This window comes from Neltuma alba, unplaced genomic scaffold (assembly GCF_004799145.2).
Source record: "Neltuma alba isolate B1F8T4 unplaced genomic scaffold, ASM479914v2 tig00011214_pilon, whole genome shotgun sequence".
NCBI classification, from domain to species: Eukaryota; Viridiplantae; Streptophyta; class Magnoliopsida; order Fabales; family Fabaceae; genus Neltuma; species Neltuma alba.
Window position 1 is genome coordinate 501,665 of NW_021635938.1, and position 12,659 is coordinate 514,323.

Here is a 12,659-nt window from a genome sequence, read left to right on the forward strand (position 1 = left end):
AATTAATGCGTCGTGTGCTTGGCCCAACTTGGTCAATAATGCTTTTATTGTAGTTATAATTTCTTCGTTATTTTATTAATGGATTGGAAGGGGAGTAATAGTGGGTTATCTTGACAATATAAAAGAGTTAAGGGAAATTATCTGCATATAAGTTAAAATTTAAATGGGTTACCTGCACAAATAAATAAAATTCAAAGGAGATATATATGCATGACCAATAATATGTTATTTATTGTATGGTGAAATAATAAACTAATTAAGAAACAGGGGATATTTGCAAAAATTTTGAATTTAAGGGGTTTTTTAATCAAATATTAAGGATAAAGAAGTTATTTAAACATAGCTCACATTTTAGAAAAATCTCATATAATTTAGTTATTGGAGTTTTTCCTTCGGACTTTCTAACCTAATGACACTAAGTACCTCTTAAGTACTCTCCTGATCCTTGGTATACAACCTAATTATTGAGTTGATCTTAGTTATAAATATGTAAATTTATTATATTTATCAATTTTTTTTATCCCTATTAATATTCTCTCAATCATAATCAAATAAGAGAGGAAAGGAGGATAGTAAGATAATTATAGTATTTTGCAAAAAACATGTCTTAATTTTAATAATTAATTAACTTATCTAACCTCTTTAATCCAATTAAATTAATTAAATAAGTCTTATACTAAAAATCAGGGGAGTATTTTGTAGGTGTGGTGCTGCGAGTTCAATCCTTTATGTGTATATGATAGGTATATATGTGAGTTTTCTTCTATTAGATGAATAATGACAAAAAAGTTATTGAAGTTTTTAACAAGTAGTTAATAATTTTACAGCCTAGCAGTATGAAAATTTTCCTGTAGGTAGAAAGCCGCATATTCCACCCTGTTTATAATTTTACGTCACGCTAATTTAAGTAAGAAAGGAAAAGGTTTTCTATATAAGACCCACACAAGCAAGCTTTGTTCTGCCATGAAAACCCGTAGTTGAAGCAGAAGAGGGATACAGAATGTCTTCTATTGCTGCTTCAACATTAGTTTCTGTTCCTCCTGCTTCAACAAAACACGCCAATGAGTCCCACATCGGAAGACGCTGTGCAGAATTTCATCCTTCTATTTGGACCGACCATTTCCTTCAATATGCCTCTCACTCTCACTCTTCTGTATATAAAATTTACTGCTTTAATTTATTCTTGCTAATTCTTCTGCTTTCCTCTTTATATCCATGCTTCCTTTCTTTCTGATGAGTACATATATAATGACGGTGCATGTGTGGGCAATTAATCTTACGGCCCAGATATTTGAATTCTTCAAATCATGTCACAGTATATCTTCTCTCAACATTTTATGATCAATTAATACTGAAGCTTTGAGCTTCTCTTATGTTAGCTCACTCTTACATCACTTACTTTTATGTTTTAACATCTTTTTTTTATTCTTTTGCTGTTTGAGCTTAGAAGTAAATATTAATTTTTAAGATCCTCTAACGATGTTATTAAGTGCTCTTATAATTACTTTTTCCATTTTTTTCACATCTTGGCGCACGTTGATGGATTTTTTCTTTTGACACTGCCGGTACACAGAAAGTTAATCATAGTGAAACAGTGCAACACGTCGAAACTCTGAAAGAAGAAGTGAGGAAGATGCTGGTTCCTACCAATGAGAAGCCCTCAATTTCAAAAGTTGAATTGATCGATTCAATTCAACGCCTGGGTCTGAGATATCATTTTGAAAGTGAAATTGCAGAAGTGTTGCAACAAACTCACAAGCACTACGTTCAAAATGGCCACTTAATTCTTGACTCAGACCTATGCTTTCTTGCTTTGCTTTTCAGATTACTGAGGCAAGATGGATATCTCATTTCACCTGGTATGTGTATATATATATATATATATATATATATATCTGCCTCAAGATTGAGTAGAAAATAAATGTCGAATGACTTAAATGATAAAATGTTTTAAAATCGTAACCATTTGTTGTGAATATTTGTGTGCAAAACAGATGTGTTTAGTAAGTTCACAGATGGAGAAGGAAAGTTTAGTGAAAGAGTTAGCAACGATGTGGAAGGAATGCTGAATTTATACGAAGCTGCTCATCTGAGTATTCATGGAGAAAAAATCTTAGATGAAGCAATGGCTTTCACTTCCACTCAACTTCATGCCATCACCAAGACTGTTGAACCAAACACATTTCTTGCTGAACAAGTTCATAATAGTTTAAGGCAATCTCTCCATAGGGGAATTCCAAGGTTAGAGGCTCGAAAGTATATTTCAATCTACCAATTACGTCCTTCTCACAGTGAAGCCTTGCTGACCTTCGCAAAATTAGATTTCAATGTCCTTCAAACTTTGCATCAGAAAGAAGTTGCAGAGATTTGCATGTAAGTCCTTGAACCTTAGACTTTTTTTTTCCCCCCAAATTGCAAGGATATCGATACGAGTGGACCTAAGCTGACGGGACAAGTCTTCCAAGCAGAACTGAGCTTAATAAATTGAAACCACCCATATATTATAACTTATGGAATTGTCTCTTTGCGCTTGAGCCCATGACGCACCATGCTTCTTTCACGCTGCGAGAGGAAACTGAGAGCTTAGAGTAGCTAGTGACAACGATAGATCTAAACCTTTTAGGTTAACTTAATTAATTTCTGGCTATGTATATAGCTAATGGGTTTTGGGGGGTTTATATGGATCAGGTGGTGGAACAGCTTGGATGTTGCCAGAAATCTATCATATGCAAGAGATAGAATTGTGGAATGTTACTTTTGGATTCTTGCAGTTTATTTTGAGCCTCAATACTCTTTAGGCAGATTGATACTCACCAAGATGATGGCCGTTTTGTCCCTGATTGATGATACTTATGATGCTTATGGAACCATTGATGAGCTGACCATTTTCACTGATGCACTTGAGAGGTATATATAGTACATATATTTGGTTCTAATGTATTGTTTTTTAATTAAATCAAAGTATTAACCGATCAATGATTGTATAAGGTGGGATATTTGCTGCTTGGATGATCTCCCAGACTACATGAAGTTACCTTACGAGGCACTGTGGAATGTTTATGATGAAATGGATCAGTACATGAGGAAGGAAGGAAGAGAATACAGCATTAGTTACGCAATATCTGAAGTATGACCAAATGAACCAAGTCACAGTTTAAGGACTTAGTTATAATCAAGTCAAAAATCAAAATACTAATTTTTGCAATAAACAATTTGGAAAATTAAAGCTCTTAGTTATATACAATTACGCAATATCTGATGATGTAAGTTGATGACAGATGAAGAAGGTGGCGAGAGCCTTCATGAGAGAGGCCAAATGGTTAAATGAAAACTACATGCCAACAACAGAACAGTACCTTGAGACAGCAATGATAAGTTGTTGTTATTCATTGCTCTCAACAGTATCTTTCTTTGGGTTGCGACATCTTGCCACTGAGGACATGTTCAAATGGGTTACAAGTCAGCCTAAGCTTGTCAAAGTTTCTTCCCTTATTTGCAGAGCCATGGACGACATCGTCTCTAGTGAGGTACTTAATTATATGACATATACATAATTAAAATGAAGATCCTTTAATTTGGTGATTTTGAAACCTTTTAATTTGTGTGCGTACAGTTTGAGCAGAAAAGAGGGCACGTTGTGTCGGTTCTTGATTGCTATATGAAGGAACATGGTGTGACAAGGCAGGAAGCCATTGAAGAGTTTCGTAGGGTTGTTAGTAATGCGTGGAAGGATATGAATGAAGAACTCCTTAGACCTTTGGAAGTGGACAGGCCTTTTCTAATGCCACCTCTGAACTTAGCTCGTGTTATGGACGTGCTTTACAAAGAAGAAGATAATTACACTCATGCCAAAGGCATCATGAAGAATTCCATTACAGCTTTGTTGGTGGATCCTGTGCCTGTATGAGCATCGACCTCATTTTTCTCATATATTTATATTATTTCCAGTCTTTAATATAATATCTAGTTAAGTTAGGCCTTATACTAAAGACCGGAAGTAGTAGTTTATAGTCTCCTTACTCCTTATACATATTGTCGGAGTAGTATTAGATGTTGGTTAATAAAAAATTGGGATAGCTACTATCCTAAGTTTATATAAAGGATTATGGCTTAAGAGTAATATAAAGAGGCTGGATCCTTACCTAGAGAAAGGTTCCCTTCTCATATTTCCATGTTGGTGTTAGTGCACCTTTTAAACAAGGGTTTAATTGTTTCTATGTTCGTCACTTTTAGAGGGTTGATTGTTATTTGTATTGCTTGATCTCAGCATTTTATTAATGAAAAAAAATATGTTCTTTTTTCTTATCTCGTGATTAACAAGCATGGCCCAATATGAAGGATAATGAGTAAAATTAATCTGTACTCCCTGCCATTTTAATATGCATAAGAGCTATTTAATTGATTTGGATTGATTAAGAAATTCACATAAATTAGTTAATGAGAACAAATTATTTACATGTAATATTATATTATGTATTAATTTATAAGTTAGTAAATTAGTTGAGAGAAAAATGATAAATATGAAAGATAAAGTAAATTGATATTCTATATTTAACACCAATTCAACTTCTAGCTAACCCATATATTTGATACTTTTGGATTTTTTTCCCTCCAAATCTTCTTGGGATCTTGATGCCCTACTTTAATTTCTAATACTGGCATGTGATTAATATTTGAGCTTTACCCTTTCTTATTGTAAGAAAAGAAAAAACACAGAAGAAGAAAATTAAAAGAAGATCACGACGAAGAATTAAATTTGACGGCACTGACATTTTCTATGGGCAACAAAATCTGAGAAAAGCTAATGAAATATTAAAAAAATCACTGCCACTTATTAATTCATGTTAATAGCTTCTACACTTCAGGCAAATAATTGTCGGTTTCAGTCATTCGATCTTAACTTCAATTAGTTATGTTAACTTAACCCCTTAGTTTGACTAACTTAACCAGGCTTCAATTATTCTTAATAATTGTGCAATTCAATTTAAAAGGATGAAAATGACAGTAAATGAGTGTGTGAAGTTTAAGTGCCTTTTCGCATCATTGTGATATCCTACCTCCGGTTCTAATTATAAGAGCTAATTGACTAATTTAAGGAGATTAAGGAAGTAAGTTGAATTAGTTATTTGTCCTAAATAGGTGTTGTCTTTCCTAAAATATCCTTACTAATCAAGTACATCAACTAGAACTATAATTATTAGAAGAATTATCTTAAAAAAATTGAATAAATATGAGAGACAAAGTGGATTGGGCTCTTATATTTAGGACCAAAATAAAAGTCAAATAGGGTCTTATATTAAGGACCGGAGGTAGTACTATCCAAATCATCGTCCCAACCTAATTTATATGATTTAAATTTGAAAATTTTAATTAGTTAACTTTTTTTCAGAGAATAAAATGTTACATTTTTATAAGAGATTGTTAAGAAAATAATATTTATTTGTTTTGAATTTTATAATTATTAAAAATGTACAAATAATAATATATGGAGGACCAAGAGTTATCCATTGGCATTATTAACTAATTTCTATTGGAAGAAGGAGGACGGCTGGACGCATCGCAACTATACTTGCTTTTGATTGACAAAATAAAATAAAAACTTTTTATAGTCATTAAGTGACTTTTAATGATTAAAAAAATTAATTTAGTTTTTTTTGTGTATGTAAAAACAAACTGTGTTTATTTTTTTTTCACATTAATAACTGGAAAAATCATTATAACTCTAAATAAAAATATAATTATCAAAAGGTTCCTATAATACGTGAAAAGCATAAATCATGTTGTCATTTGGTACTGGAAACATATCATTCACTTGTTATAAAAAATTTTAATAATTACCATATTTTTTTCTGAATCACATAATGGTTTTTCTTTTATATTTTTTTAAAAAAGGAAGTTTGTCTATACATAGAAAATTGTCTTTTTTAACCAACGGCCTTTCGTGGCTTCAACTTGCTCCAGGCAACCCATCGTTCGTAGCACGACCCCAAATGGGAAGGATCTCGGCCCGACAATATCAGAACATGGGTTAGTTAAAATTGCTGGGCCCACTTTGTTGGCACTAGCAAAAGCCCATTGACCTTTTTAGTGCGGCATATCCTCATTTGGTAATTCCCATAGATACACATACACAATATTTTTTGTCGGGAGAGGGACTTTCCACTCCTCTTTCCTTTTATTTTCCTCCACTTTTTATCTCGATTGCTAGGTTACAATTTTCAGGCTTTGTTAATTAGCCCTCGCGCTAGTTTATGACGAAGATAAAACGAGGAACAATATATTTAGCATAAATAATAAATTGAAAGAAATTAACATAGTAAGAGAATCATTTCAACAACAAAAAAAAGAAGGGCAAATTACTTATATCAATTATGTCAAGTTTTCTAATCATACATGATCATATGTCATTTTTTATTTTATATGAATTTATAATTAAATGCTATTAAATGCTAATATTTTTAAAATAGGACACTGTGATTGAAAATTTTCAACTAATAAATATAAGAAATTTTATATTAGTATTGCCCCAATTTAATATGCCATTGCTTTCCTAAACATGAAATACTCTTCTGATTTTAATATAAGACCTAATTGTTAGGTTAATTTTGTTCTAAATATAAGACATATTTTTTATATTTATCAATTTTTCTCAAATTACCTCTATAGATACTCCCTCAACCATAATCAAATAAGTGAGAGAGGGGAGATATTAAGAAAGATGATTATGGTGTTTTAGAAAAAACATGTCATATTTCTTATAATTAACTAACTTACCTAACTTCCTTAATCTAATCAAGTTAGTTAATTAGATCTTATATTAAAAATCAGAGAAGTACTAAATACTTGTATAACTTATCACCAAAACAGATAAATACCCATACAACTACTTGTGTAGAAAGAATACACGCATTTCGTTATATTTCATGAAGTCTGATTTAAAATTGTCATGCTATTTCATATCTTTGCAGTTAAATTTTATTTGATTAAATGTTTTTTCAATTAAATTATTTGAATGAAATTGATGCTGAGCACAAGTTTTTAGACAACAGTTAATTTCTTAACGAACAACTTAATGGAAGAAGAATGGATAATTTTTGACACATATATTGTCTTCCTTCACGAATCAGTCTAAGATGAAATACTAACCCACATTCTTAACATAAAAACTAGATAATTAACTTATTAAAATAAAAAAATAATTTAAGTTAATTATCTATAATAAATGTGTGTTGGTTTTTTTTAGAATGCGCTTTCTAATCCTATGCATTTAACTACTCCTCTAAGTTAGAACAATTTTTATATTTAGTTCTTATATTTATTTATGAGAGGAGGTAGCAATAAGAAAAATAAAATGAGGTGTGCCCATCTATTTCTTTTAACTTTTTCACGAGTGACCCGCCATATATAAATTGTGAGAAACGTGCGTGGATTCTAATCCCCCAGGTGAGAGGAGCAAATTAATTAAGAATAATTTAATGAATTGATGCTTTGACTTTTCCTATAAATACCCACGCATGCCCTACACAGTGGCTGCACCGAAGGTCGACACATACTACAAAAAACCTTGTTTTCGTTTTAAGGATGTATACTCACACGATGTCTATCGTTGCTGCTTCAACGACCCTTGGTCCTTCTTCATCAACCCATTTGCGTCGACATCTTGCAGATTATCATCATTATTTCCTTCAATATGATTCCCAATCTTTGGTATATACGTGAAGCTCTATCTCTCTCTCTCTCTCTCTCTATATATATATATATATTTCTTGTTATCTTGGTTTATTTGATAATGATGAGTTGTTTGAAAACTGTGTAGGAAGTTGATGAAGAAATGGGGAAACCAGTTGAAACAGTGAAAGAAGAAGTGGGGAAGATGCTCATATCTACAATGATGGAGAAGCCCTTAACCAAAGTACTCGAACTGATTGATTCAATTCAACGTTTGGGCTTGTCGTACCATTTTGAACGTGAGATCGATGACCTACTGCAGCAAATTCACAACACTTGCGTGCAAAATAATGAAATTGTAACTCATACTGAAGCTCTCCATTCTCTCGCTCTACTCTTTAAGCTACTGAGGCAAGAAGGATATCCCATTTCACCTGGTATGTGTGCGTGTGTGTGTGTGTATGCTACTATGAGTTTAATTTGCTTCCTTCAATATGTTTTATTAATTACTATATATATAAACATATATTTCATTAATTACCATGTGTAAGATATGTTCAACAATTTCAAGGATGAGCAAGGAAGCTTCAGTGAAAAAATAGCATCAGATATTGAAGGGGTCTTTAGTTTGTACGAAGCCGCGCATCTCAGTGTTCATGGAGAGGACATTTTAGACGAAGCGCTTGCTTTCACTTTGAATCATCTTCATCGCTCCATCACCACCATTGAATCAAAACCTTTTCTTGCAGCAAAACTCCGCCATAGCTTAAAGCAGTGTCCTTACAGGGGATTGCCAAGGCTAGAGGCGCGAAAGTACATTTCCATATATCACTTGAATCCTTCCTGTAATCAAGTTCTTCTGAAGCTGGCGAAGTTAGATTTCAATATGCTCCAAAAGCTGCATCAGAAGGAGTTTGGCAATCTCTGCAAGTGATTTCTCGAGCTTCTTGGGATAAAATAACTAATAGTTTGTCACTTTGAGAAAAATGTTATATTGATTATGTAAATGCGAGAAACTTCGCCTCAATAATTCTTGGTCTCTCTACGTACGTTTAGGTGGTATAACAAATTGATGTGCAAAGAAATCTTTCATATACAAGAAACAGGATCGTCGAACTATGCTTTTGGATTCTTACGGTTTATTTTGAGCCTCAGTACTCTAAAGCTAGAAGCATAATGACCAAAGTGATTGCCCTGCTATCCATCATTGATGATACATTCGATGCGTATGGAACTATAGATGAACTAGAACTCCTCAACGAGGCAATCCAGAGGTTTATGTCAGTTCTGATCCGAATTCTCGATCTTTGATCTATCTATTTAGAAGAAATCTGGGTGTGTGTGTGTGTGTGTGTCTCACTATCTCTTTTTCTGGTTTTCCTACTGTTGAATTGATGCTTGCAGGTGGGATATTCGTTGCTTGGACAATCTCCCAGAGTATATCAAATTATTTTACAAGGAACTGTTGAACGTTTTCCAAGAAATAGATGAAGACATGAGGAAAGAAGGACGATCATACAGTGTCTACTATTCCAAACAAGAGGTATACACACACACACACGCACACACACACATAATGACATTGTTCTTTTAACCACCATCAATTCTGCAACTTTCTGAAACTATAAACTAACTAGATGTGACCGTTGACATCAAATGTACTGTAATTTGGTTGATGACAGTTTAAAAAGGCAGTGGAAGCCTACATGACAGAAGCAAGATGGTTAAATAAGAAGCATATTCCGACAACAGAGGAGTACATGAATGTATCAACAGTATCAACTTGTTGTCCAGCTCTGTCCGCTGCTTCTTTCATCGGCATGGGAGATATAGCCTCCGAGGATGTCTTCAAGTGGGCCCAAACTCACCCTAAAGTCATTAAAGCTTCTGCACTTATTTGCAGACTCATGGATGACATCGTCTCTAGTGAGGTAACTATACACACACACACACACACATTAATTCTTTCGAACTAGAAATTAAGGTGAAGATTTGGTGGTTAATATAGTTATTTGTGCAGTTTGAGAAGAAAAGAGAGCACATTGCGTCACTGATAGAATGCTACATGAAGGATTATGGAGTGTCAAAGCAGGAAGCCATTGGTGAACTTGAGAAGAAGATCAGGAGTGCGTGGAAGGATATAAATGAAGAGTGTGTGAGACCAAATATCAGCCAAGTAGTGATGCCAAACCCCATTCTGATGCGACTTGTGAACATGACTCGTTTCATGAGTGAGAAAGAGTGAAATGTATCTTCTTGTGTCCTTTGGGAATAAGATTGTTTGTGGAAAGATGATGAGTGAGAAAGAGAATGAGCGAGAGAAGAGGTAAGAGAGAAGGGGTGGGAAAAAAGATGAGATATTCTTGTAGTTAATTGTAGGTAAAAATAAAAATATGTATCAAATTTTGGACAAATGCTAATCATTATTTTTATATAGGACCAACCATATCTACGGAAGAGTATGTTCTCTGCATCCGTATAAGAGCAAAGAGATTTTTTTTTTTCCCAACCGAAGGGATAAATTTACTTATTATAATATTAAAAAAGAGCGCTAAACATCATAATAAAATATTGGGTATAAAAATACAAACGAATTTTGTAAAGCGGGATGAAAATATCAAATCCGTTGATAGTGCTAAACGTCCGTTCTTTTTTTTTTCCCCGCATCTCACTTTATCTAGGTGTCACCTTCTCTTCCTTCCTCAGTTTTTAAGGAAAGCTTTAATTTGTACTTCACTCTCTCCAGTTTCACTACATCATATAGACTATATATAGAGCCTGTCGTCCCATGATATAAAATCAATATAAATAGCCTCCAACATTGGCTGGTTCAAATCCTCCTCCTCAACATATAACAGGAAAACACATTCTTCCTAGTTTTCTCTGTATTTTCCCTCTCCTCACAACAAAAACCACAAGATGCACTTCACCATGTCTCTCCCAAAACCGCCTTCCGAAATCTCCTGTTTTCACCCCGCCTTTGCTTCTTGCCACCCACTCTCTTCCCAGGCTGCCCAATGACCACCGACCTTCCGTACGTCGTCGATCGGTCTTTTTCTTCAAAAATATCGATGCTGTCATATGTGTATGATCCATGTGAGATTTGATGAATATTATTACAAAATCGATGCGTGAACATGCTGGCAAGATTGTTCAATGCTCAGATGGAAGGAAGTGAAAGTAATGGCGTGGGAGTGGGAAAGGTTGGATCGTTGGAAGCAATAATGCTGGCAGGGGGCGGGGCTTCAAGAAGAGGAGGCGGAATATCATTGGAAGAAATTTGCGATGTATTTCGAGGTGGAACTGAAGGAACGGAATCGTAACAAGAATAAGGGTTAAAGAATTACTTTTTTTCTTATTTATTTGATTTGGTTGGAAGTGGCAAAGAAAAATCATAGCACTTTAATCATTACACATCTATCAAGTGTTAGTTTAGTAATTTACTTAAATGAAGGAAATCGAGATAAATTAGTTAATTATAATAAATATAATATAATTTTCTCAAAATACACTTATATAATATTAAATTATATATCATGAGTTAAGTAAATTAATTTTAAAAAATGATAAATATAAGAAACAAATTAAATTGAGATGTTATATTTAAATTTTAAAATTAAATTTAATTCTTAATTAACTTTTTTTCATATATATGTATAAGTGGGTTTTGTAATAAAAAAAAACAATATTTTTTCCTGTTGCCAAAAAGAACCCACAAAAAAAAAATGAAACCTCGCTTTCAATCCAATTTAAAAGTACCGTCCCCGTTAAGTGGCTTTTATAATAAGGATTCAAACATTAATTCTCGCGTTACTAGCTCCTTCAAAACCTAACTGATGATGGATGCGTGGTGAATGAACGGTTCCAGGGTAAAGTGCATAGGAATTTTGGGTTGGGTGTCTCATTGGGCCATGTAACCATCTCTTTCCAATCCCATCCCAGTAGTACAAAAGTTAAAATATTTAATACAACAATTCAATTTATTATGGATTCACTTTTTTCATTAGGTTTCTTAAAATATAAGATAATTTTCTTTTTATCTATACAACTTGGATTGGCGTTTCTGAATATAATTATATATTACCTCTGGTCATTCATAAAATCTATAATCGAAAACAAAAGGTTTCCAATTTCTCCTCAAAGCCCCTCTGCTTTGTTGGCTTTTAAAAGCTCTATTGGCCTCTTAATCCTAATTAACGCAACACAAATTGTAAACTAGCAATCTATACCTTCTTAATTCTCCAATTTTCCTTGTTATCTTTTAATATCCAAATAAAAAAAAAATCTTCCTTCCTATATTTGGGTAAAAGGATCAGTTATTTTTTGTCCTTTTCCTTTTACGCCAACATAGGATTAGTGACAACAAGTTGAGTGTTCAAATGTGTTTTGGCCTCTTAATTAATTGTTCAGAGTTGACATCTATTTTATATGTATATCCTCATATTTTACACGATTGTTGTAATTAAGTGAATATACGTAAATGAGGAAAAGGGCCACCAATAAACTCATATGTTAATGCTCTGTCTAAAACAGAAAAAACTTAAATGTCAATGCATTGAATATTTACCACATGAATGGCATCTCGCTTGCAAGGATGTCGCTTTTAAATAACTTATCTTCCAGTTTCCGTTACGTGGCTCCAAATGTTGCTTAGTTAATCCCCAACTGGCTGCTCCCTTTTTCTCTTTATTCTCATTCTCAGTCCCACTAAGAACGCGATGCAGATTCCGACCACATTCTCGTCTGCTAATGACCATAGTCGACGTGATAAATTTTTATGCACAAAAATTATTAATATTTTATAAATTTTATACACGTAGAGTATCGGTATTGTAGTTTATATCCTTCACGCTAATAAAATTTTCGGTGAGTCATTTTTCTCCAATTTTTCCCATTTTATTTTTAAATCTAAAATTTTTTATTTAACATACCTTCTTTGAAAAAAGTTGTCCATATAAAAACTACTTTTTATTTTTTTTGTTAACAAAAAA

At 33.2% G+C, this 12,659-nt stretch overlaps 2 protein-coding genes across 2 annotated transcripts; both read left to right on the forward strand.

Annotated features, from left to right (window-relative positions):
* Positions 1–990: 990 nt before the first annotated feature.
* LOC114762443 ((-)-germacrene D synthase-like) lies at positions 991–3,941 on the forward strand. Its single transcript, XM_028951928.1, has 7 exons — positions 991–1,153; positions 1,574–1,859; positions 1,995–2,373; positions 2,689–2,907; positions 2,989–3,127; positions 3,279–3,527; positions 3,614–3,941. Exons 1-7 carry the CDS (start codon positions 1,001–1,003, stop codon positions 3,905–3,907), a joined length of 1,719 nt encoding a protein of 572 aa, XP_028807761.1. The 5' UTR covers positions 991–1,000; the 3' UTR covers positions 3,908–3,941.
* Positions 3,942–7,596: 3,655 nt separating this feature from the next.
* Positions 7,597–9,913, forward strand: LOC114762409 ((-)-germacrene D synthase-like). Its single transcript, XM_028951883.1, has 7 exons — positions 7,597–7,707; positions 7,817–8,105; positions 8,220–8,598; positions 8,775–8,942; positions 9,073–9,211; positions 9,351–9,599; positions 9,689–9,913. Exons 1-7 carry the CDS (start codon positions 7,597–7,599, stop codon positions 9,911–9,913), a joined length of 1,560 nt encoding a protein of 519 aa, XP_028807716.1.
* Positions 9,914–12,659: the final 2,746 nt, after the last annotated feature.